The sequence below is a fragment of the Rhinoraja longicauda genome, chromosome 1 (genome assembly GCF_053455715.1).
Source record: "Rhinoraja longicauda isolate Sanriku21f chromosome 1, sRhiLon1.1, whole genome shotgun sequence".
In the NCBI taxonomy this organism is placed as follows: domain Eukaryota; kingdom Metazoa; phylum Chordata; class Chondrichthyes; order Rajiformes; family Arhynchobatidae; genus Rhinoraja; species Rhinoraja longicauda.
The window spans coordinates 140,983,485-141,004,426 of NC_135953.1; the positions used below are offsets into that span (position 1 = coordinate 140,983,485).

A 20,942-nucleotide genomic window follows, 5' to 3' on the forward strand; every position below is an offset into this window, starting at 1 on the left:
TACCTTAATCCACACAAAGAACACAACCACTGCGGCCATGTTGTTGAACTGAACCTGCAAGTATGCCAGCGGCTCCAGGTTGGGGTAGGAAGTCGGGTTCTCCAGTAACTCTCCAAGTACCTCCTCAACTATTGCTGTACAGTAAATATTGATGCAGATTGCCACCAATGACAGCTGGAAAACATGAACAAATAAGGGGAAAAAAAGAGTCTGAAGAAGAGTTGCGACCTGAAATGACACCTATTCCTTTTCTCCAGAGAAGCTGCTTGATGCACCGAGTTACTCTGACATTGTGTTGATCTTCAGTTAGAAAAATTAATTACTGGAATCCATTGATAAGTAAAGATACTTGAAAAGTCATAATAAAACCTCATCTATTCTGTAACGTGTGGAACTAGAATAGTATAGCACAGGAATAGTATAGCTTTGGCCCCAAGATGTTCATGCCAAACATTATGCCAACTTAAATCTCCTGTGCCTGAACATAATCCATGACCCTCCATTCCCTGCGAATCCACGTGCCCATCGAAAAGGCTCTTGATTGCCACTATTCTTTCTGATTGTTTGAAAGTACTATCCTGATTGGGAAATTTAAGAGTTATTTCTGGATATTTATGAGATGGAGAGATTGAGGGGACCAAAAATGTAGTGTTTCCTTTCCGACACCTCCTTGAAAAGCTGCCACATGCAAGATGGAGGATAGGGGAAGGGATTGGCTCCCAAACAGAAAACAGAAGCAGGATGAATGAGTCAAAACCACTTGACACAGTTGGTGAACTGTGTGGAAGATGGTGGGAGACCGGAGACATGGACATGCTGCTGGAGTGGACGCAAAGGTGGCAGAGAAATGTGAAGCGTTACATTTTGCAGGAGAATATAAACTGGATGACAACATTCTGAATGAGGTAGAAAAACAGGGTGATCTGGGTATACTCTACACTGAATACAGCAAGCCGGATTGAGCTTTACTTTAGTTTATTGTCACGTGTACTGAGGTGAAAACTTTTTTGTTGTGCACTATCCAGTCAGCAGATTACACATGATCAAAATCAAGCTGTCTAGTGTTTAGGTATAGGATAACATTTAGTGCAAGATAGAGTCCAGTAAAGTCTGGTTAAAGATAGTCCAAGGGTCTCCAGTGAGGTAGATGGTCGCTCAGGACCACTCTCATGCAAGCAGAGGCACTGGAAACAGAAGATGACCCGTTATCATACAATGGTGTGATTACAACTGTAGGTTTAGGCTCACCCTTTAGGAAAGAGACATTGGAAGAGATTCACAAAGACGATTCCAGGGATGAGGGGCTTTAGTTCTGTAGATAGACTGTAGATAGAAGCTGGGGTTGTTCTCCTTAGAACTGGGGAGGTTAAGCAGGAATCTGATAGGGTATTTAAAATCATGGAGGATATAGGCAGTAGATAAAGTATTCCCACTGCAAAGGGGTCAAAAATCAGAGGATATAAAATGAAGGTGATTCAAAAGGAAGAACCAGGTGATAATAGATTCTCAACAAAAAGTGAACAGTTGGGGCCTGGAACACACTGCTTTAGGAACAGTGAGGTAGATTCAATTATAACATTTAAATGGGCATTCGATAAATACCTAAAAGGGAAAAAAAGTCTGCAGACCCAGGTAGAGGGGTTTAGTTTAGAGATATAGCATGTAAACAGGCCCTTCGAGTCCGGGCCAACTAGCAATCATCCACACGCTTTTTCTATCCCAGACAATTTACAGAAGCCAATTAACCTATAAACCTGCATATCTTTGGAATGTTAAATCCTTTAAACGTTCAACACATCCTCAATTTAGTTTGGTCCCTGGGAACCATCTACCGAGGCAATATGGAGACACGCACTGAGCAGATGTTTATAAACCATCCTCAAGGATGAGGGGCATTGATCACCATAGGCCTGACGAAGCAGATATATAGTAATCTTATTCTATATATTTAACTCATCAAACAGCTTCTCTGACCCACACTAGAGTCATAGTTATACAGCATGAAAACAGGCCCTTCGGCCCAACGTCCACACCGACCAACATGCCCCATCTGCACTACTCCCATCTGCCTGTGCTTGGCCCATATACCAATAAACTTATCCTATGTACCTGTCTAAATGACTCCCTAAACATTTCCATAGCACCTGCCTCAACTACCGCCACCAGCAGCTCATTCCATACAAGTACCACCCATTCTGTAAAAAAAAAAGGACCTCAGGTCCTTATTAAATCTTTCTCCCCCTCACTTTAAACCCATGTCCTCTAGTTCTCGATTCCCCTACTCTGGGTAAAAGACACAGTGAACAGACCCTACCTATTCCTCTCATGATCTTGAGCACAGAGTTGTATAATTTGTAGACACAAGAAACTGGACCTGCTGGTTTACAAAAACAATAAGACACAAAGTGCTGGAGTAACTCAGCAGGTCCGGCAGCATCTCTGGAGAACATGGACACAGAGTGCTGGAGTAACTCAGCGGCTCAGGCAGCATCTCTGGAGAACATGGACACAGAGTGCTGGAGTAACTCAGCGGGTCAGGCAGCATCTCTGAAGAACATGGATAGGTGAAATATCACCTATCAATGTTCTCTAGAGGTGCTGTTTGACCCGCTGAGTTACTCCAGCACTGTCAATTTTAGTTGTACAATATGTTTTCATATCATATCATATCATATCATATATATACAGCCGGAAACAGGCCTTTTCGGCCCTCCAAGTCCGTGCCGCCCAGTGATCCCCGTACATTAACACTATCCTACACCCACTAGGGACAATTTTTACATTTACCCAGCCAATTAACCTACATACCTGTACGTCTTTGGAGTGTGGGAGGAAACCGAAGATCTCGGAGAAAACCCACGCAGGTCACGGGGAGAACGTACAAACTCCTTACAGTGCAGCACCCGTAGTCAGGATCGAACCTGAGTCTCCGGCGCTGCATTCGCTGTAAAGCAGCAACTCTACCGCTGCGCTACCGTGTATTTTTCCAAGTCTATGTGCCGGCGATGCTCCTTCACGCAAGATTTATCATTGTCCCTGTACCTAACTATACTCATTCATATATGACAATAAACACGAAAGCCCTCTGTGCTCGTGGTTTGAGCAGATAACAAAGCAAAACAATTGCACCCATTTCCACGCACCACAATGATCAGTATATCCAAACAGTTCCAGACACTCCTGAAGTAACGCAGTTTGTGAACACGGATCTCCAGAAACTCCTCGACTATAAAGTAAAATATGAAAATACAGAAAGCAATTTCACAGGCTGCCAGGAAATAGTCAAACGAGGAGACATAGCGGATAAGTTTCACCGTCTGAAATTGCCAAGAAGAAAGGGCACCGCCCGTCGCTGGGAACTCCACCACCAACCTGGAAAAGTGAAAGGAAACACCTCTGTAAGCAGCAACATTAAAGCATTACAAACTGAACACACAAAAAAAACAGAATTTGTATTAAAATACAATTGTTTACAATTTACGGCACAGTGGTAGAGTTGCTGCCTCACAGCGCCAGAAATCTGGATTCAATCCTGACTGCAGGTGCTGTCTGTACAGAGTTTGCACGTTCACCCTGTCTGTGACTTTTCTCCGGGTGCACCGGTTTCCACCCACATTCCAAAGAAGCACAGGTTTGTAGGTTAATTGGCTTCGGTAAATCGTAAATTGGCCCACACGTGTGGGATAGTGCTAGTGTATGGGGTAATCGCTGGTCAGCACAGACCCAGTGGGCTGAAGGGCCTGTTTCCAGGCTGTATCTCTAAAGGCTAATGCAGGGGTCCCCAACCTTTTTCGTCCCGTTTACCCCTTGGCAACTTTTCGAAAGTAAATCTATCTCCACCCTGTTTTGTTCAGTAATTTGATTTTACACTTCTGCCATAATAAAGCAACCGACAAAGGGGAAATTTTAAAATACTGTTTTAACATTATTATTTTGAGTTCAAATAACAATATTGGTGGGCGAAATTTACCCCCTGGGGGTAAATTTACCCCAGGCTGGGAATCCTTGGGCTAATGTAAATTAAAATACAATAAACTGGTTTAAAATAATATACACAATTAAAGGCACCCAACTTCAACTTGAAGGAGAATACTAAACATCTGGTGGAGAAACAAAGTAAGCAATGTGGACCTGTGGAAAAGAACAGGCCAGGATCCCATTGACTTACAAATTCGAAGGAGAAAATGGAGTTGGATTGGACACGCCCTCAGAAAACCTGCTACAAACATCACCCGGCAAGCCCTGAAATGGAACCCCCAAGGAAAAAGGAAAAGAGGTCGCCCCAGGAACAGCTGGAGAAGAGGTGTCCGGGCAGAAATGTCTGGGAGTGGGTTCAACTGGGGAGATCTCAAACGAACCGCCAATAACCGAGTGAGGTGGAGGACATTTGTCAATGGCCTACGCTCCCTCGAGGATCAAAGGGCTTAAGAAGAAGAAGAAGAAGAAGAAATTCAACTTGACCTTTCTTTTGAGATTGGTTGGAGGAGGGAATGCACGTAGTCATTGATGAACCTATAATGTGGTCTATCTATGCCCCATAATTTGTTGGTGGGGGAGATAATGGGCAGGTACTGCAGAGTGCTGATTCTATGGAAGTGTGGAAGTCAAGAAAATGCTGGAGGTCAGGAATGCATGTTTCCTATAACACCAGAGTCCCATGGCATTAGTTCTGCATTCCAAAGAAAGCTCGTGTTATGGAAAGTCGCCTTATGAAAACAATTTTGTCAAGGAGGGAAAAGGAATTAGAGGCTAGAGAGTTGCAGACTCAAGTTGTTTTTCAGTCGGATTTGCAGCATTAAAGATATTTTTAATAGCCACAATTTTATTTTTGTTCATGCAAGCTAAAAATACCAGAAGCTGCATGTTATACGGCCTGATAGAGTAACGTTACTCGACTGTCAATGGCAGGCATGCGAGTGAGGTTAAAAAAAAGAGGAAAAGAGCCGAGCGCTTGCAAGAGGCATTCAGCGGGGGTCAAGAAATTGGCACAAAATTACCAGTTACAAGCCTCTTTTAGTGCATTTCAAAGTAAAAACGAACATTACAAAATAATGTGAATATGTCACTGTATACTAATAACATTTTGAAGTAAATTCGCACATTAATTGATAATCAGCCCAAAAAGGTGGTAATTGGTTTTTCTGCTGTGTTTTATGTTTTAACCCCGTCTTCATTAATTTAGTTATATAGTCTTGCACTTACATTTAATATTTACTCATTACAGTTCCACCACTGATTTTCTGGCACTCTTGGTTCCAGAGCTTTGCTGGTTTATCCAGCCGGCCAAGGAAATCGCTGGGCGATGGGGATAGATGTGCTGGTTCCAGCTGGGCTGGAGTTCCAGAGCCCCGGCCGCAGGTTGCAAATTCAACCCACCGATCAGCCGTTGAAGCCCCGATGAGGTCGAGATTGGCTGCCTTGCCCAGCCTAGGTGCCACATTTTCGGGGAGACTACTATGGCGCGGGGGATTTCTCGCAGAATCGCTAGCGACCTCTGGTGGAACCCTAATGTTCATTACAAGTCTATATATCGTTTATTTTTATTTGTGAAAAACGCGGAAATCATGCAAAAAGTGGATTTTTAAAATGCGGAAATCCGCGGAAAATGCCTGCAATAGATACAAATGCTTGCCAATTTCAATGGTTTCCCACGGCGTGTTCGTACGAGACAATGGTGTCTGATTACTGCGGATAGGTTACATGGAAACAATTTCGTTTCCCTAGATATTTGTTTTGCTCTCAATTTACGAAATAACTGGCGGTTCTTGAGATCCTTATCAAAATCTATATAAATACCTGATCACACAAAATAAGTTAATGTTTGCGTTGTAGACAGCGAAGTCAATGAACACAACCCTGGTGCCTCGATCAAGCCAGAGATTCTCCTTCAGCACCTTTAACTTTGTGGCCGTTTCATCTCTATTTCTTGCCAGGTCTAAGTAATATCCTGCTCCACTGTAGATGGCGACTAACCCCCAGTAGCCAATCTCTTTCAGATCTTTCTCACTGGTGTAGGTCCAACTGTTTTGAAGAGAAAAACATTGCAATTATACTCCCAAATTATGTTCATAAGTCATAGGAGCAGAATTAGGCTATTCAGCCCATCGAGTCTACTCTGCCATTCAATCCTGGCTGATCTATTTTTTCCTCTCAACCCCATTCTCCTGCCTTCTCCCCATAACCTTTGTAGGAGCCATGTGTATTTACTAGCTGTCTTAGCATATTATATTATTTTGTATCCTATTTTTGGGCACTTGGGGGAGGTCGTGAGATGAATACTAGGCTTACATATATGGGCATATGTGCATATATGGACTGGGAGGAGCCTGGGGAGGAGCCAGAATTATAATTGGAAGACAGCGACGTTATGCGTTAGACACGAGAGGAGCTGTGACGGGGTACAATTCTTACCAAGTCAATGACTAGAGATATACTAATCTGTTTGTATTACTACTTTAATAAACGAATAATTAAACTGAAACATCGTGAAGATCTCTCTGTCGTTGTTTGCGTCAAGAATGTTCACTCCACTCCTTTCGTGAAAGTGGTAGGCCTAAGGACTTTATTGGGAAGGACTAAGTTGCCGCTACAACCTTTGATGCCCGTACTAATCAAGAACCTAGTTTAGGTTGAAGGAGCTGAGAGAGGGAAGAAGGTCCAGAAGAGGCTCATGAGAGTTATCCCGGGGGTGATTGGGTTAACCCATGATGTGTGTTTGAAAGCTGCTAGTCAGAGGGTAGTGAACCTGTGGAATTCTTTGCTGGCTGTGGAGGGCAAGTTATTGGGCATTAGAGAGGAGAGTCTAAAACTAGAGGGCATACGTTGAAGTAGAGAGGGAAAAGATTTAAAAGGGATACAAGTGGCAACTGCTTCCCCATACAGAGGGCTGTGTACATATGGAGCTGTCAGATGCAATGGTAGAAGCAGCTACAATTACGAAATTTGAAAGCCACTGACAGCTACATAGAAGGGGGAGTTTGAAGGGATAGACACAGAGTGCTGGAGTAACTCAGCATCTGCAGTTCCTTGATAGACACAAAAAGCTGGAGTAACTCAGCAGGCCAGGCAGCATCTCTGGAGAGAAGGAATGGGTGACGTTTCAGGTCGAGTCCCTTCTTCAGACTGGTGAGGGATAAGGGAAACGAGAGATATAGATAGCGATGTGGAGAGATAAAGAACAATGAATGAAAGATATGCAAAAAAGATATGCAGTTCCTTGTTTCTATCAAGGGTTGAGGGGATATGGGCCTGGCGTAGGCAAGCTAGTTAAGCAACTTGGTTAGCAAGGATGTGTTGGCCAAAGGACCCATCTCTGTACTGTTTAGCTCTACAAGTCTATGAAAAGATGGTCATAGTAAAATCACTTTCAGCACATTAGGCAAGTGAAATTAGGAATAAAAGTTTTAGTATCCTTATCTACTGGAATTTAGATGGATGAGAGGAGATCTTATCGAAATGTATAAGATTATTAAGGGGTTGGACACGTTAGAGGCAGGAAACATGTTCCCAATGTTGGGGGAGTCCAGAACCAGGGGCCACAGTTTAAGAATAAGGGGTAGGCCATTTAGAACGGAGATGAGGAAAAACTTTTTCAGTCAGAGAGTTGTGAATCTGTGGAATTCTCTGCCTCAGAAGGCAGTGGAGGCCAATTCTCTGAATGCATTCAAGAGAGAGCTGGATACAGCTCTTAAGGATAGCGGAGTCAGGGGGTATGGGGAGAAGGCAGGAACGGGGTACTGATTGAGAATGATCAGCCATGATCACATTGAATGGCTCGAAGGGCCGAATGGCCTCCTCCTGCACCTATTGTCTATCTAATGTAGACACATTCATTTTATTAAATGATCGCTCTTCAAAATACGTTACAGTGACTTACTGATGAAATGACATTCAGTGCACTTGCACTTTACCCTGTCCAAAACTGTTACAACTGTTTCGTTTCGTTGGGTTGCTGCTGTCTAAATTACTTAAATTATTGCATCGTATGGGAGGCGCATTCCCAATCTCGTTGTACCCCTGGGTACAATGACAATAAAGATATATTGTATTGTATTGTATTGTATTGTGAAGTTTAAGGAACCACAGTAGGAACTAAGATTGAAGTGATACATACGCTGTTTTATCCTTGAGACCAAACGATGCAGTATCTTCATTTGCAACTGAATAGACGTCATAGCATTCCTTGATTTCATCTCTGAGGTCTTCGTGCACTTTGCAAGATTCATTCCTGACTTTCAACTGCCTGATGCGAGGCACTCCCAAAAGCAGGTTTTCATGATAAATGAAGCTTTGGTTCATCCCTAGTGTTTTATTATTGTACCACAAGTCCCAATAAAGGCCATCCAGCAAAGGACCTTCTGTGAACTGGAGAGAGAATAACGCAAAACATTTACAAACTGGGTTAATCATGAATCTGGGTTCATTCTAAAACTACCAACAAACGAGGTGCTATAACAACACTTAAACAATATTTAAAAGACATTTGGACAGGTACATGGAGAGGAAAGGTTAAAAGGGATATGGGCCAAACACAGGCAGGTGGGATTACTCTAGGTGGGGCATTTTGGATCAGCATGGGAATGTTGGGCTGAAGGGCCTGTTTCCGTGCTGTATGACCATGTCTCTAATTAAATTATTATCTGAATGGTGTCAGATTAGGAAAAGGAGAAGTGCAACGAGACCTGGGTGTCCTTGTACATCAGTCACTGAAAGCAAGCATGCAGGTACAGCAGGCAGTGAAGAAAGATAATGGCATGTTGGCCTTCATAACGAGAAGATTTGAGTTTAGGAGCAAAGAGGTCTTTCTGCGGTTGTACAGAGCCTTGGTGAGAACACACCTGGAGTATTGTGTGCAGTTTTGGTCTCCTAATTTGAGGAAGGACATTTTTTATATTGAGGGAGTGCACTGTTGATTCACGAGGTTAATTCCCGGGATGGCGGGACTGTCATATGATGTAAGAATGGAACGACTGGAATTTAGAAGGATGAGAGAGGATCTTATAGAAACATATTAAATTATTAAGGGATTGGACAAACTAGATGCAGGAAACATGTTCCCGATGTTGGGGGAGTCCAGAACCAGGGGCCAGTTTAACAATAAGGGGTAGGCCATTTTGAACTGAGATGAGGAAAAACTTTTTCCCACAGAGCTGTGATTTTATGGAATTCTCTGCCTCAGAAGGTAGTGGAGGCCGATTCACTGGATGCATTCAAAAGAGAGTTAGTTAGTGCTCTTAGGGCTAGCAGAATCAAGGGATATGGGGAGAAGGCAGGAATGGGGGACTGATTGTGGATGACCAGCCATGATCACATTGAATGGCGGTGCTGGCTCAAATGGCCTCCTCCTGCAACTATGTTCTATGTATAAAATGCTGGCAGAAGTCGACGGGTCACGCAGCACATGTGGCATTTGTCTGTCTGTCTGTCTGTCTGTCTGTCTGTCTGTCTGTCTGTCTGTCTGTCTGTCTGTCTGTCTCTCTCTCTCTCTCTCTCTCTCTCTCTCTCTCTCTCTCTCTCTCTCTCTCTCGATCTCTCTCTCTCTCTCTCTCTCTCTCTCTCTCTCTCTCTCTCTCTCTCTCTCTCTCTCTCTCTCTCTCTCTCTCTCTCTCTATCTCTATCTCTCTCTCTCTCTCTCTCTCTCTCTCGATCTCTCTCTCTCTCTCTCTCGACAAGTTTTGCTCAACTGGAAATGTATGCAGATCCCTACTTTAACCAACCATGTTTAGTCCCTCGTCAAATAGCTCGGTTTTTGGCGTTCATTAAGATTAATGTAGCTAACAGATAACTAATAGAAATAAGACCTCCATATTGTAAGCAAAAGTACACTCAAAAATCTGGATGATTCTAACCTATCTCTCTGACCCTGAACACTTTCCTGCCTCACTAAGCCATCATGGAGACCAGGAGGGTGAGACGAGGAGTGGCATGAGGTGCACAAACACTGGCGCAGGCAACAGAACCAGAGTTTGATTTATGTAGGAAAATAACTGCAGATGCTGGTACAAATCGAAGGTATCACAAAATGCTGGAGTAACTCAGCGGGTCAGGCAACATCTCTGGGGAGAAGGAATGGGTGACGTTTCGGGTCGAGACACTTCTTTATCAGTCTGAAGAAGGGTCTCAACCCGAAACATCACCCATTCCTTCTCCAGAGATGCTGCCTGACCCGCTGAGTTACTCCAGCATTTTGTGATACCAGAGTTTAATTTAGAGATACAGCATGAAAACAGGACCTTCAGCCAACGCTGACCATCGATCACCCACTCACACTAGTGCCATGTTATCCCACTTTTGCATCCGCTGGAAATTTACAGAAGCCAATTAATCTACAAACCCCCACATCTTTGGGATGTGGGAGGAAACCGGAGCACACGGAGGAAACCCACGTGGTCACAGGGAGAATGTACAAACTCCACTGACAAGACACCTCTGAATGCCCCAACACCATTGCTGGTTCAAAGTAATTCATCTGCATGGTCCCAATATCTCGGAGGGCAGGGAACCCAGACACTCAAAATTAGTCTGAAGAAGGGTCTCGAACCGAAACATCACCCATTCCTTCTCCCCAGAGATGCTGCCTGTCCCGCTGGGTTACTCCAGGATTTTGTGTCTACCTTCGATTTAAGCCAGCATCTGCAGTTCTTTCTTACACTCAAAATTAGTGATGTGAGGGCAGGTTCTATTGAGTTCACATTTATGGACAGACAGACAAATACGTCCATGGCTATGCTTGATGTGCCAAGTAACATAATAAGTCTGGTCTGGGAACTTCCTTCATTTCTATCATGATGCTATAATACTGAAGATTTCTGGTTCGATGTAGACCAACTAACATACCCTATTGTCTTACATTTGGCTGATGCATAGAGGAACAAGTCGTGGTCAAGTCAGTAAATACCCTGTCTGTTCACAAGATTGTCTGAATTTAAAACTGATTACTGCTTCCAATGTACATTAGAAAGATATTCCGAAGACTAGTTCTTATTTTTAATTAATGGCTTCTACTTCCACATAACTTTATAAACCCTGAATAATCCATACATCCCAATGTCTTGTGTTCCTTCACAGCAGTTAATATCTTCCCATTTACTGGCTATTTCCTTAATCCACCTCAAATGCATTTTCTCTTGCTTCACCAGATGAAATCCCACTTGCCTGCTTTCTGCCCAATTGACCAGACATCTATCTATATTCTTCCTGCACATATCCATTTCCCTGCAGTCCAATCGCTCAGTGTTAACCACACCGTCAAAGGTAGGCACATCTCTATAATATTCCCCCTACATTTAAGGCTCCATTATTTATAGAAGTACGTTTTCTGACATTGTTTGAGGCATCTAAACTGCAGCCATACCTTCCAAAAATCATCCATGTTGGCGATGCTCCTGAAATTCGACTTCTCATTTTCAGAAAGGGGAGTGTCGAGGAAAAGACTGGACATGACTTTGGTGTAGTAGTACATGTTAGAGCTGACCATCCCATAGGTTGCTGCAAGAGAGAAGAAAAAACATGGAAGGAAACTTTGTGTTTTACTGTTAATTCGGTAACTTTCCACCTCGCACGCACTTTAGATCAATTTCGTGAAAATGAAAAACGACAAAAAGCTTGAAATCTAAGATAAACGTAGAAAATGGATTGCGGGTCAGGGAGCATTTTCAGGAAGAGAAACAGATTGAAATGTTTTTGTCATAATGAGAAACAGATTAAAAACCCTTTGACATAATGAGGTGTCTTTCACCTAAAATCTTGTTTCTTTTTCCCTGAATGGTCTCTGGCCTGCTGAGTGTTTCCAGCACTTTCTGCCTTTGTTCGGCTCTTCAGGTACGACTGGACTCAAAATGAGACTTTCGAGTCACACTTGGGAAACGGGCCCTTTGGCCAACCAGCGATCACCCCGTGCACTAGCCCAATCCTACATGCCAGGGACAAATTACAATTTATAAAAGCCAATTAACCAACAAACCTGCACATCTTTGGAGTGTGGGAGGAAACCAGAGCACACGGAGAAAACCTATGTAGTCACAGAAATAACGTGTAAACTCCAGACAGCACCCGCAGTCAGGATTGAACCCAGGCCTAGGGACCATTGCAAGGCAGCATCTCTGCCACTGCGTCACTATGCCACCCAAATTAATGATACAAGCTTAAATAATAGATATTGCCGTGATTCAACCATAAACTGGGTATGAGGAATGGACATTTCAGCCGCTGCCGTATCAGACAGCAATATCTTGGTCGATCTGATACCTCTTCCCCCACACAATCCAGGATAGTGGCGCAGAGAGTCGAGCTGCTGCCTCACAGCTCCAGCAGGCCAGGTGCCATCCTGACCTCCAGAACTACGAGGAGTTTGCATGGTCTCTCTGTGGTCGTGTGGGATTCCCCCAGATGCACTGGCTTCCTCCCACCTCCCAAGGTTGTGGACAGGTTGGTAGTATATTTAACCACTGTAAACTGTGTGGGTGAGCTGTAGAATCTAGAGGAGGTTGATGGCTACATGGAGGAAATAAAATGGGATTAATGAGTGTAAATGGCTGACTTGGATTCTGTGGGCTGAAGGATCACTTCCATTTAAGGGCGGCACGGTGGCGCAGCGGTAGAGTTGCTGCCTTACAGCGAATGCAGCGCCGGAGACTCAGGTTCGATCCTGACTACGGGCACCGTCTGTACGGAGTTTGTACGTTCTCCCCGTGACCTGCGTGGGTTTTCTCCGAGATCTTCGGTTTCCTCCCACACTCCAAAGACGTACAGGTATGTAGGTTAATTGGCTGGGCAAATGTAAAAATAAATTGTCCCTAGTAGGTGTAGGATAGTGTTAGTGTGCGGGGATCGCTGGGCGGCGCGGACCCGGTGGGCCAAAGGGCCTGTTTCTGCGCTGTATCTCCAAATCTAAATCATTTGTGACACACTAATCTCCCAAATTGGTCCATTTAATTCCAACATGCATTTGGGAACAAATTTCATTGCTTTATTCGTTAAAATCAGTGTTCTATCATTAAAGTAAATATTTTTCATAATTAACTTTGTTTAATTGTGCTACTTTCGGCCACTTTCCTTTCAGTAACACAGAATAAATTTCTATATATCAGAGTCATACAGCACGGAAACAGGCCCTTTGGCCCCACTCGTCCATGCTGGCCACAATACTCCATTGAAGAGAGTCCCATTTAAATTAAGTTGTTTTTAGTGCAGTTTATTATTATCACGAGTAACAAGACACAACAAAAAGCATTTCTTGCACGCGATCCAGTCAAAAGGACTATGCATGATTATAATCAAGCAGTCCACATAGCATTTATTCACAAAATGCTGGAGTGACTCAGCAGGTCAGGCAGCATCTCGGGAGAGAAGGAATGGGTGACGTTTCAGGTCGAGACCCTTCTTCAGTCCACATAGCATAAAGGGTGCAAAGAGTACAACATTTAATACAGTTGCCATATTTGGCCCATATCCCCTAAACATTTCCTATCAAAGTGTTTGAAAAGCGCTATATAAATGTAAAGCATTATTATTATTATTATCATATCATATCATATATATACAGCGCGGAAACAGGCCTTTTCGGCCCACCAAGTCGGCGCCGCCCAGCGATCCCCGTACATTAACACTATCCTACACCCACTAGGGACAATTTTTACATTTACATTTTACATTTTACCCAGCCAATTAACCTACATACCTGTACGTCTTTGGAGTGTGGGAGGAAACCGAAGATCTCGGAGAAAACCCACGCAGGTCACGGGGAGAACGTACAAACTCCTTACAGTGCAGCACCCGTAGTCAGGATCGAACCTGAGTCTCCGGCGCTGCATTCGCTGTAAAGCAGCAACTCTACCGCTGCGCTACCGTGCCGCCATTATCATTATTATTATTACATGACCGAGTGTCTTTCAAGTGTTATGTGTGGTACCTGCCTCATCTGCCTCCTCTGGCAGCTCATTCCAAACAATCACCACCCTGTATAAAAAGGTTGCCCCACAGGCTCCTATTAAATCTTTCCTTTCTCTCACCTTAAACCTATGCCCTCTGGTTCTTGATTCCCAGGGTACATTCCTGGTGCATTCACCCTATCAATTTCTCTCATGATTTTATACACCTCAATAAGATCAGCCCTTAGCCTCCTGCACTCCAAGGATGGCGGGGACTGTTATATGAGGAAAGATTGGAAAGACTGGGCTTGTATACACTGAGTACACTAAAAGAGGTCGGTCTGCCACAACAGAGTCTGATGACCTCTACCTCTGCACCACAGAGAGTATACTGACATACGGCATCTATGTGTGGTATCTCAGCTGTATGGCAGCGGACAGGAAAGCTCTTCAGTGGGTCGTCGGCAGAGCGCAGAGGATCATTGGGACACAGCTGCCAGCCCTGGAGGACATCTACAACGCACGCTGCCTCAGGAAAGCCACCAGCATCTACAAGGACTCCACACACCCACGCCACTGTCTGAACTACTCCCATCTGACAGACGTTACAAAGCCTTCCACGCCCGCACCTCCAGACTAAGGAAAAGCTTCATCCCTAGAGCTATAGCTGCTCTGAATCGGTCCTGCTGAGAGCCCGCCATGATCTGTCTCTGCCCCCAGGGTCATCTGGCACAACTGACCCCTGCATGAATCTTTTTTTGCACTTTACCTTGTTCCCCCTTTTTCTTTTTCCTTCCCCCCCCTTTGTTGTTTACATGTTCGCCGTGATTTATTTAATATTTGATTTGATCGCATCGATATGGAAGCGACAATCAAAATCTCATTGTACTTGTACAATGACAATAAAGGATATTGTATTGTATTGGATTCACTGGAGTTTAGAAGGATGAGAGGGGATCTTATAGAGACATATAAAATAATAAAAGGACTGGACAAGCTAGATGCAGGAAAAATGTTCCCAATGTTGAGGGAGTCCAGAACCAGGAGCCACAGTCTAAGAATAAAGGGGAGGCCATTTAAAACTGAGGTGAGAAAAAACTTTTTCACCCAGAGAGTTGTGAATTTGTTGGATTCTCTGCCACAGAAGGCAGTGGAGGCCAATTCACTGGATGAATTTAAAAGAGAGTTAGATAGAGCTCTAGGGGCTAGTGGAATCAGGGGGATATGGGGAGAAGGCAGGCACAGGTTCCTGATTGTGGATGATCAGCCATGATCACAATGAATGGTAGTGCTGGCTCGAAGGGCCAAATGGCCTCCTCCTGCACCTATTTTCTATGAATAAAGCTTGCTCAATCTCTCACTATAGCTCAGGCACTCGAGTCCCGGTAACATCCTCATAAATCTTCTATGCACTCTTTCCAGCTTAACAGCTTCCTTCTAATAGAAGGGTGACCAAATTTGAACACAATACTCCAAATGCGGCCTCACCAATTTCGCAATGATCAAGATTGATCAATTTGAATGCAAACTTGAAATAATCAAAGACATTTCTTGAGGTTTTTTTTAAAGAAGTAAATGAATGTTGAAAATAACCGGGCATCTGGATGAAACTGTTGAGCAACAATTACACTAGCTAGGTAGGTTGAAAACCTGCCTGATACAGTATAGGTGGTGGTATTCACCTGCTTTATTTAAAAAAAAGAAAAAGTTGGAATCACTGATCTATTTATGCTCTCTATTCATATTTTTTTGGAGAGTAGTTAGCAATGAACTCTCACTCATGGTGCAACTGCTAATTTCACAGCTAACCTCCAATGTTTTTGTACCCATTTCACTGTGGGTGTTTTGGTCTGGTTGAAATGAATTGAACCATCTGCTATTGCAGCAGAATCTTGATCAGTTAGTGTAACACGGGCAGGACCTACACAATAAATGGTAGGGCTCTGGGGAATGTTGCAGCACGGAGAGATCTTGGAAAGCAGGCACATAGTTCCTTGGAAGTGGCGTCACGGGTAGATTGGGTGGTGAAAAAGGCTTTCAGCACATTGGCCTTAATGTCAGCGTATTGAGTATAGAAGTTGGTAATAGGAAAGATGTCAAGCTAGAAAAGGTGCAGAGAAGATTTAAGAGGATGTTTCCAGGACTCGATGGCCTGAGCTATAGGGAGAGGTTGAATAGGCGAGAACGTTATTCAGTGGAGCGCAGGAGGATGAGGGGTGATCTTATAGAGGTGAACAAAAATATGTGCAGAATAGATCAGGTAAATGCACATTCTTTTACCCAGAGTAGGTGAATCGAGAACCTGAGGACATAGGTTTAAGGTGAGAGGGAGGACCTGAAAGGTAACTTTTATTTACCCAAAGAGTGGTGGATTATGGATTGAACTGCCAGAGAAAATAGTTGAGGCAGGTACAAACGCAACATTTAAGAAACATTTAGACAGGTACATGGCTAGGATAGATTTATAAGTTTAGAAGGATATGGGCCAAATGCAGGCAGGTGCAACTAATGTAGTTGTGGCATGTTGGTTGCAAGTGGGATTGAAGGGCCTACTTCCACGCTGTACGACTCTATGAGCCTATCTTAAACAAGGCTGCGTGTATTTCATCTGCAGTTCACTCAACCATTGGGTCACGTGAAGCTGCCCGATGGAGGAAGAGGGAAGCTTGGAGGCACTGGGGGTGATTTAAAGCTTTTATTTACCTGATTACATAGGCGGCGGCACAGCAGTAGAGTTGCTGTCTTACTAGAGACCCAGGTTCAATCCTGACTACGGGTGCTGTATGTGCCGAGTTTGCACGTTCTCCTCGTGACCTGCATGGGTTTTCTCCAGGTGCTCCGGTTTCTACCCACATTACTAAGACATGCATATTTGTAGGTTAATTTACTTCTGTAAATTGCCCCTGGTGTGTGTAGGATAGAAAGAAATAGTGCATGGGTGATCGCTGGTCGGCGTGGACTCGGTGGGCCGAAGTGACTATTTCCACGCTGTATCTCTAAACTAGACTAAATGAAGACTAGCAGAATCTCTAATTCACTAAGTAAAAGAAACAAGTTCTTGTACCAATTAACAGAGATTCAGAGATAATTCTTTCTTAGTGAAACCATTAGATCAAAAGCCTGTTTAAAATGTTTTACGGTTGATTTACTTCTCCGAGTTAGATTTGTATGTAAAGACAGCCTGTTATATTCCAGTCTCAGCAAAACATGCGTGGTATAAAACTGTACACTCCAGTCACCAAGTTCATAAATAGTCACCAAGTCACCAAGTTCATAAATAGAGTCGTCTCAATTCATCTAGAACTTGCACCAACTATCCAAAATCTATCCCTGCCTCCACACCGCCCCAGCTGCCACCATCATCTGTATTTACACACACACACACACACACACACAGGCCTATCATCCCACGATATCTGTGCCAAACATGATGCCTGGCTCAATTAACCACCAGGTACTTTCCCCTGCAACTGCAGGAGATGCAACACCTGTCCCTTTACCTCGCCCCTCGACAAGTCCAAGGACCCTGACAGTCTATTCAGGTGAGGCAGAGGTTCACCTGCACCTCCTCGAACCTCATCTACTGCATCTGCTGTTCCAGGTGTCAACTCCTGTATATTGGAGACCAAGTGCAGGCTCGTGATCGTTTCACTGAATACCTCCGCTCAGTGCGCCTAAACCCACCTGATCTCCCGCACACCAGCACTTTAACTCTCCGTCCCATTCTCAATCTGACCTTGCTGTCCTGGGCCTCCTCCATTGTCAGAGTGAGGCCCAGCGCAAATTGGAGGAACAGCGCCTCATATTTCACTTGGGTTGCTTACACCCCAGCGGTATGAACATTGACTTCTCAAACTTCAAGTCGCCCTTGCTCTCTATCCCCTCCCCTTCCCAGTTCTCCCACCAGTCTTACTGTCTCCGACTACATTTTATCTCTGTTCCGCCCACTCCCCTGACATCAGTCTGAGGAAGGGTCTCAACCCAAAACGTCACACATTCCTTCTCTCCAGAGATGCTGCCTGCCCCACTGAGTTACTGCAGCATTTTGTGTCTACCTTCAATTAATCTCATCTGCCTTCATACATGATCCATATCCCCATTCCCTACATATCCGTGCCCATCCAAAAGCCTTTTAAACATCACTAATGTATCCGCCTCCACCACCACCACCCCCAGCAGCACATTCCAGGCACCCACTACTCTGTGCAAGAAATATTGTCCAGCACATCTCCTTTAAACTTTGCCCCTCTCACCTTAAAGCTATGCCCTCTTCTGTTTGACATTACTACCCCAAGAAAAAAAGTTCTAACTGTCTAAAAGGAAAGAGGGGAGAGATTTAAGCGACCTCGGGATCAATCTTTTCACCCAGATGGTAGTCCGTACCTGGAACGAGTTACCGAATGAACTATAGAATCTGATACAATTACAACTTTAAAAATATATATGATATGGATAGGAAGGGTTAAAGGGCTATGCGCCAATCACAGGAAAATGGGACTTGCTCAGTATGCTAAATCAGGGTTGACAAGGACAAGATCTTTTTCCATGCTGTACCCTTGAGCACAAAAAAAAAATCACATTGTAGCCAAGTATCTGTATCCAATTAATATGGCGAAACTCCTACAAAAAATGCTTTTATCCCTCCCTTCGATAATTTTTTCCTCTCCTTTTTGTAAACACGTCCTTAAGTACCAGCCACAATTTACAATTTCCGTGTGATATTCAGTGTTAGAACTCTACACCTCGTAGGGCACCTCAGTCAAGCAGAGATTATTCGCTGATCATCAGATTTCCATTCATGGCCAGAAGCACAACTGCATCCGATGTTGTGGGAAACAGAGTGGTGGAGAAAGTGGTGTGACAAGAATTTTAACTGGCAACTGTCCCTTAAACTTTGGTGCGGGAAATGGGTTTGGGGAGGTGGAATCAGTATCTCTGAGAAAATAAATGTTTTTTTTTGTATTTGATTAATGTTTGCATATCTATGTTTACTGTACCAGTGTCTACAAATTACATCAGACATTCAAAAGTTCATTGCTCACACTGTTTGCCAAGTCTACATATAAAATTACTTTAAGCCAGAAACAGAAGACTCAGCATATAAACCAAAAATAGAAATAATAACTAAAAAAAGAAACTAATTCTCAATCTATTTTTCTCCTGTCAACAAATAATTCAAAGGTGCCCCAAAAACTTACAACCAAACATGTTTGTCACCAAATACCTTGCTTGTATTATATTTTCGAATTCAATTTGGGGTTTTTTCTCTCTCTTTTGGAAAGAAGGGCAAATCATTCTTGAATTCTCACAGGATTCTCATAACAGTTGTGGATGAAAGTTGGCCACAAAATGCAAAAGCTAAATAGGAATGGCACCTCTTAGTTATGCAGGTTTACCTACACAGTTAAAACTAGGTACTTGAAAGGTGCAGAGGGTTCAGTATAAAGCTTTTCATAGTCATACAGCGTGGAAACAGGCATGTCAGCCCAATTTGCCCACACTGATCAACGTGCCCAATTGTACACTAGTCCCACCTGCATGCGTTCAGCCCACATATCCTTCTTTCCTCTCCATGTACATTTCCAAATGTCTTTTAAACGTGATAGTACCTGCCTCAATTACCTCTTCTGACAGCTCGTTCCCATAAGCTCACCACACTTTGTGTAAACAAAGTTGCCCCTCAGGTTCCAATCAAATTTTTCGGGGAGGAAAACCTTAAACCCATGTCCTCAGGTTCTTGATTCCCCTGACTCTGGGTAAAAGATTGTGCATTGACCCCATGTATTCCTCTCGTGATCTTGTACACCTCCATAAGATCACCCTCATCCTCCTTCGCTCCAAGGAATAAAATTCCAGCCTGACCAACCTCTGCCTATAGCTCAGGACTTCGAATCCTGGCAACATTCTCATCATTTTTTTCTGCACCCTTCCTAGCTTAAATGAACATACTCAAGGGCATGCACAAGGGTAGACACAAAATTCTGGAGTAACTCAGCGGGTCAGGCAGCATCTCTGGAGAGAAGGAATGGGTGACGTTTCGGGTCGAGACCCTTCTTCATACCCGAAAGGTCACCCATTCCTTCTCGCCAGAGATGCTGCCTGACCCGCTGAGTTACTCCAGCATTTTGTGTCTACCTTCGATTTAATCCAGAATCTGCAGTTTTCTTTCCTATAATCAAGCACAAATCAATTGGTTCATTTCATCCTGAATGCTTGGAGTAAAAACACAGAACAGCACAAAAACAGCATCTTTAGCCCACCTTGTCCACGCTAACCAAGTTGGCATATTGGGCTATTCCTACTTGCCTGCATTTCCCATTTGGCTGCATTTGGTCCAAAGATCTCTAAAATCTTTCTATCCATATCTGTACAATTGTATTTTTTAATGTCATAATTGTATCCATTGCATCTGCTTCAATATTTTTCTCTGGCAGCTCATTTGAGATACAGACTATCCTCTGAGTGAAAAAAGTACCCCTGAAACTCCTCAAATCACTCCACTTTCATTTAAGCCTATGCCCTCTAGTTTTAGAATCATTTATCCTGAGAAAAGACTGAGCGATCACTTTATTGCCCTCCTCATATCATGTACACATCCCTCAGTCTCCTACACACCAAAGAAAAAAGTCTCATCCTATCCAATCTCTTGCTATAACACACACCCAGCTAACATCCCGGAGAGGCACAGAGTGCTGGAGTAACTCAGTGGGTCAGGCAGCATCCCTGGAGAACATGGACACAGAGTGCTGGAGTAACTCAGTGGGTCAGGCAGCATCTCTGGAGAACATGGATAGGTGATGTTTTGGATCGGGACCCTTCGTCTGAAAATGGGCCCTGACCCGAATCATCACCATCTAGAGATGCTGCCTGTCCCGCTGAGTTACTCCAGCACTTTATGCCTCTTGTTTTGTAAACTAGCATCCGCACTTCCTTGTTTCAACATCCTGGCAAATCTCTTTTGCACCCTTTCCATATCTAATATTTTGTACCATATTTTAAACTTTCTACTGTAATTATAATTTTGTCTCATTCAAGAAATAAAAGGCAGATAAAACTCACGTGAAATAACCAAGG

At 43.7% G+C, this 20,942-nt stretch overlaps 1 protein-coding gene across 1 annotated transcript in view; it reads right to left on the reverse strand.

Moving 5' to 3' along the window:
- The window catches only part of pkd2 (polycystic kidney disease 2), a 54,168-nt gene that overhangs the window by 16,287 nt on the left and 16,939 nt on the right, over positions 1–20,942 (reverse strand). The window contains exons 3-7 of the mRNA XM_078407626.1: positions 11,354–11,487; positions 8,114–8,364; positions 5,797–6,021; positions 3,144–3,372; positions 4–174 (exon numbers count right to left, since the gene is read on the reverse strand). Of these exons, the coding sequence (XP_078263752.1) occupies positions 4–174; positions 3,144–3,372; positions 5,797–6,021; positions 8,114–8,364; positions 11,354–11,487 (1,010 nt within the window). The remainder of the gene's footprint in view (positions 1–3; positions 175–3,143; positions 3,373–5,796; positions 6,022–8,113; positions 8,365–11,353; positions 11,488–20,942) is intronic.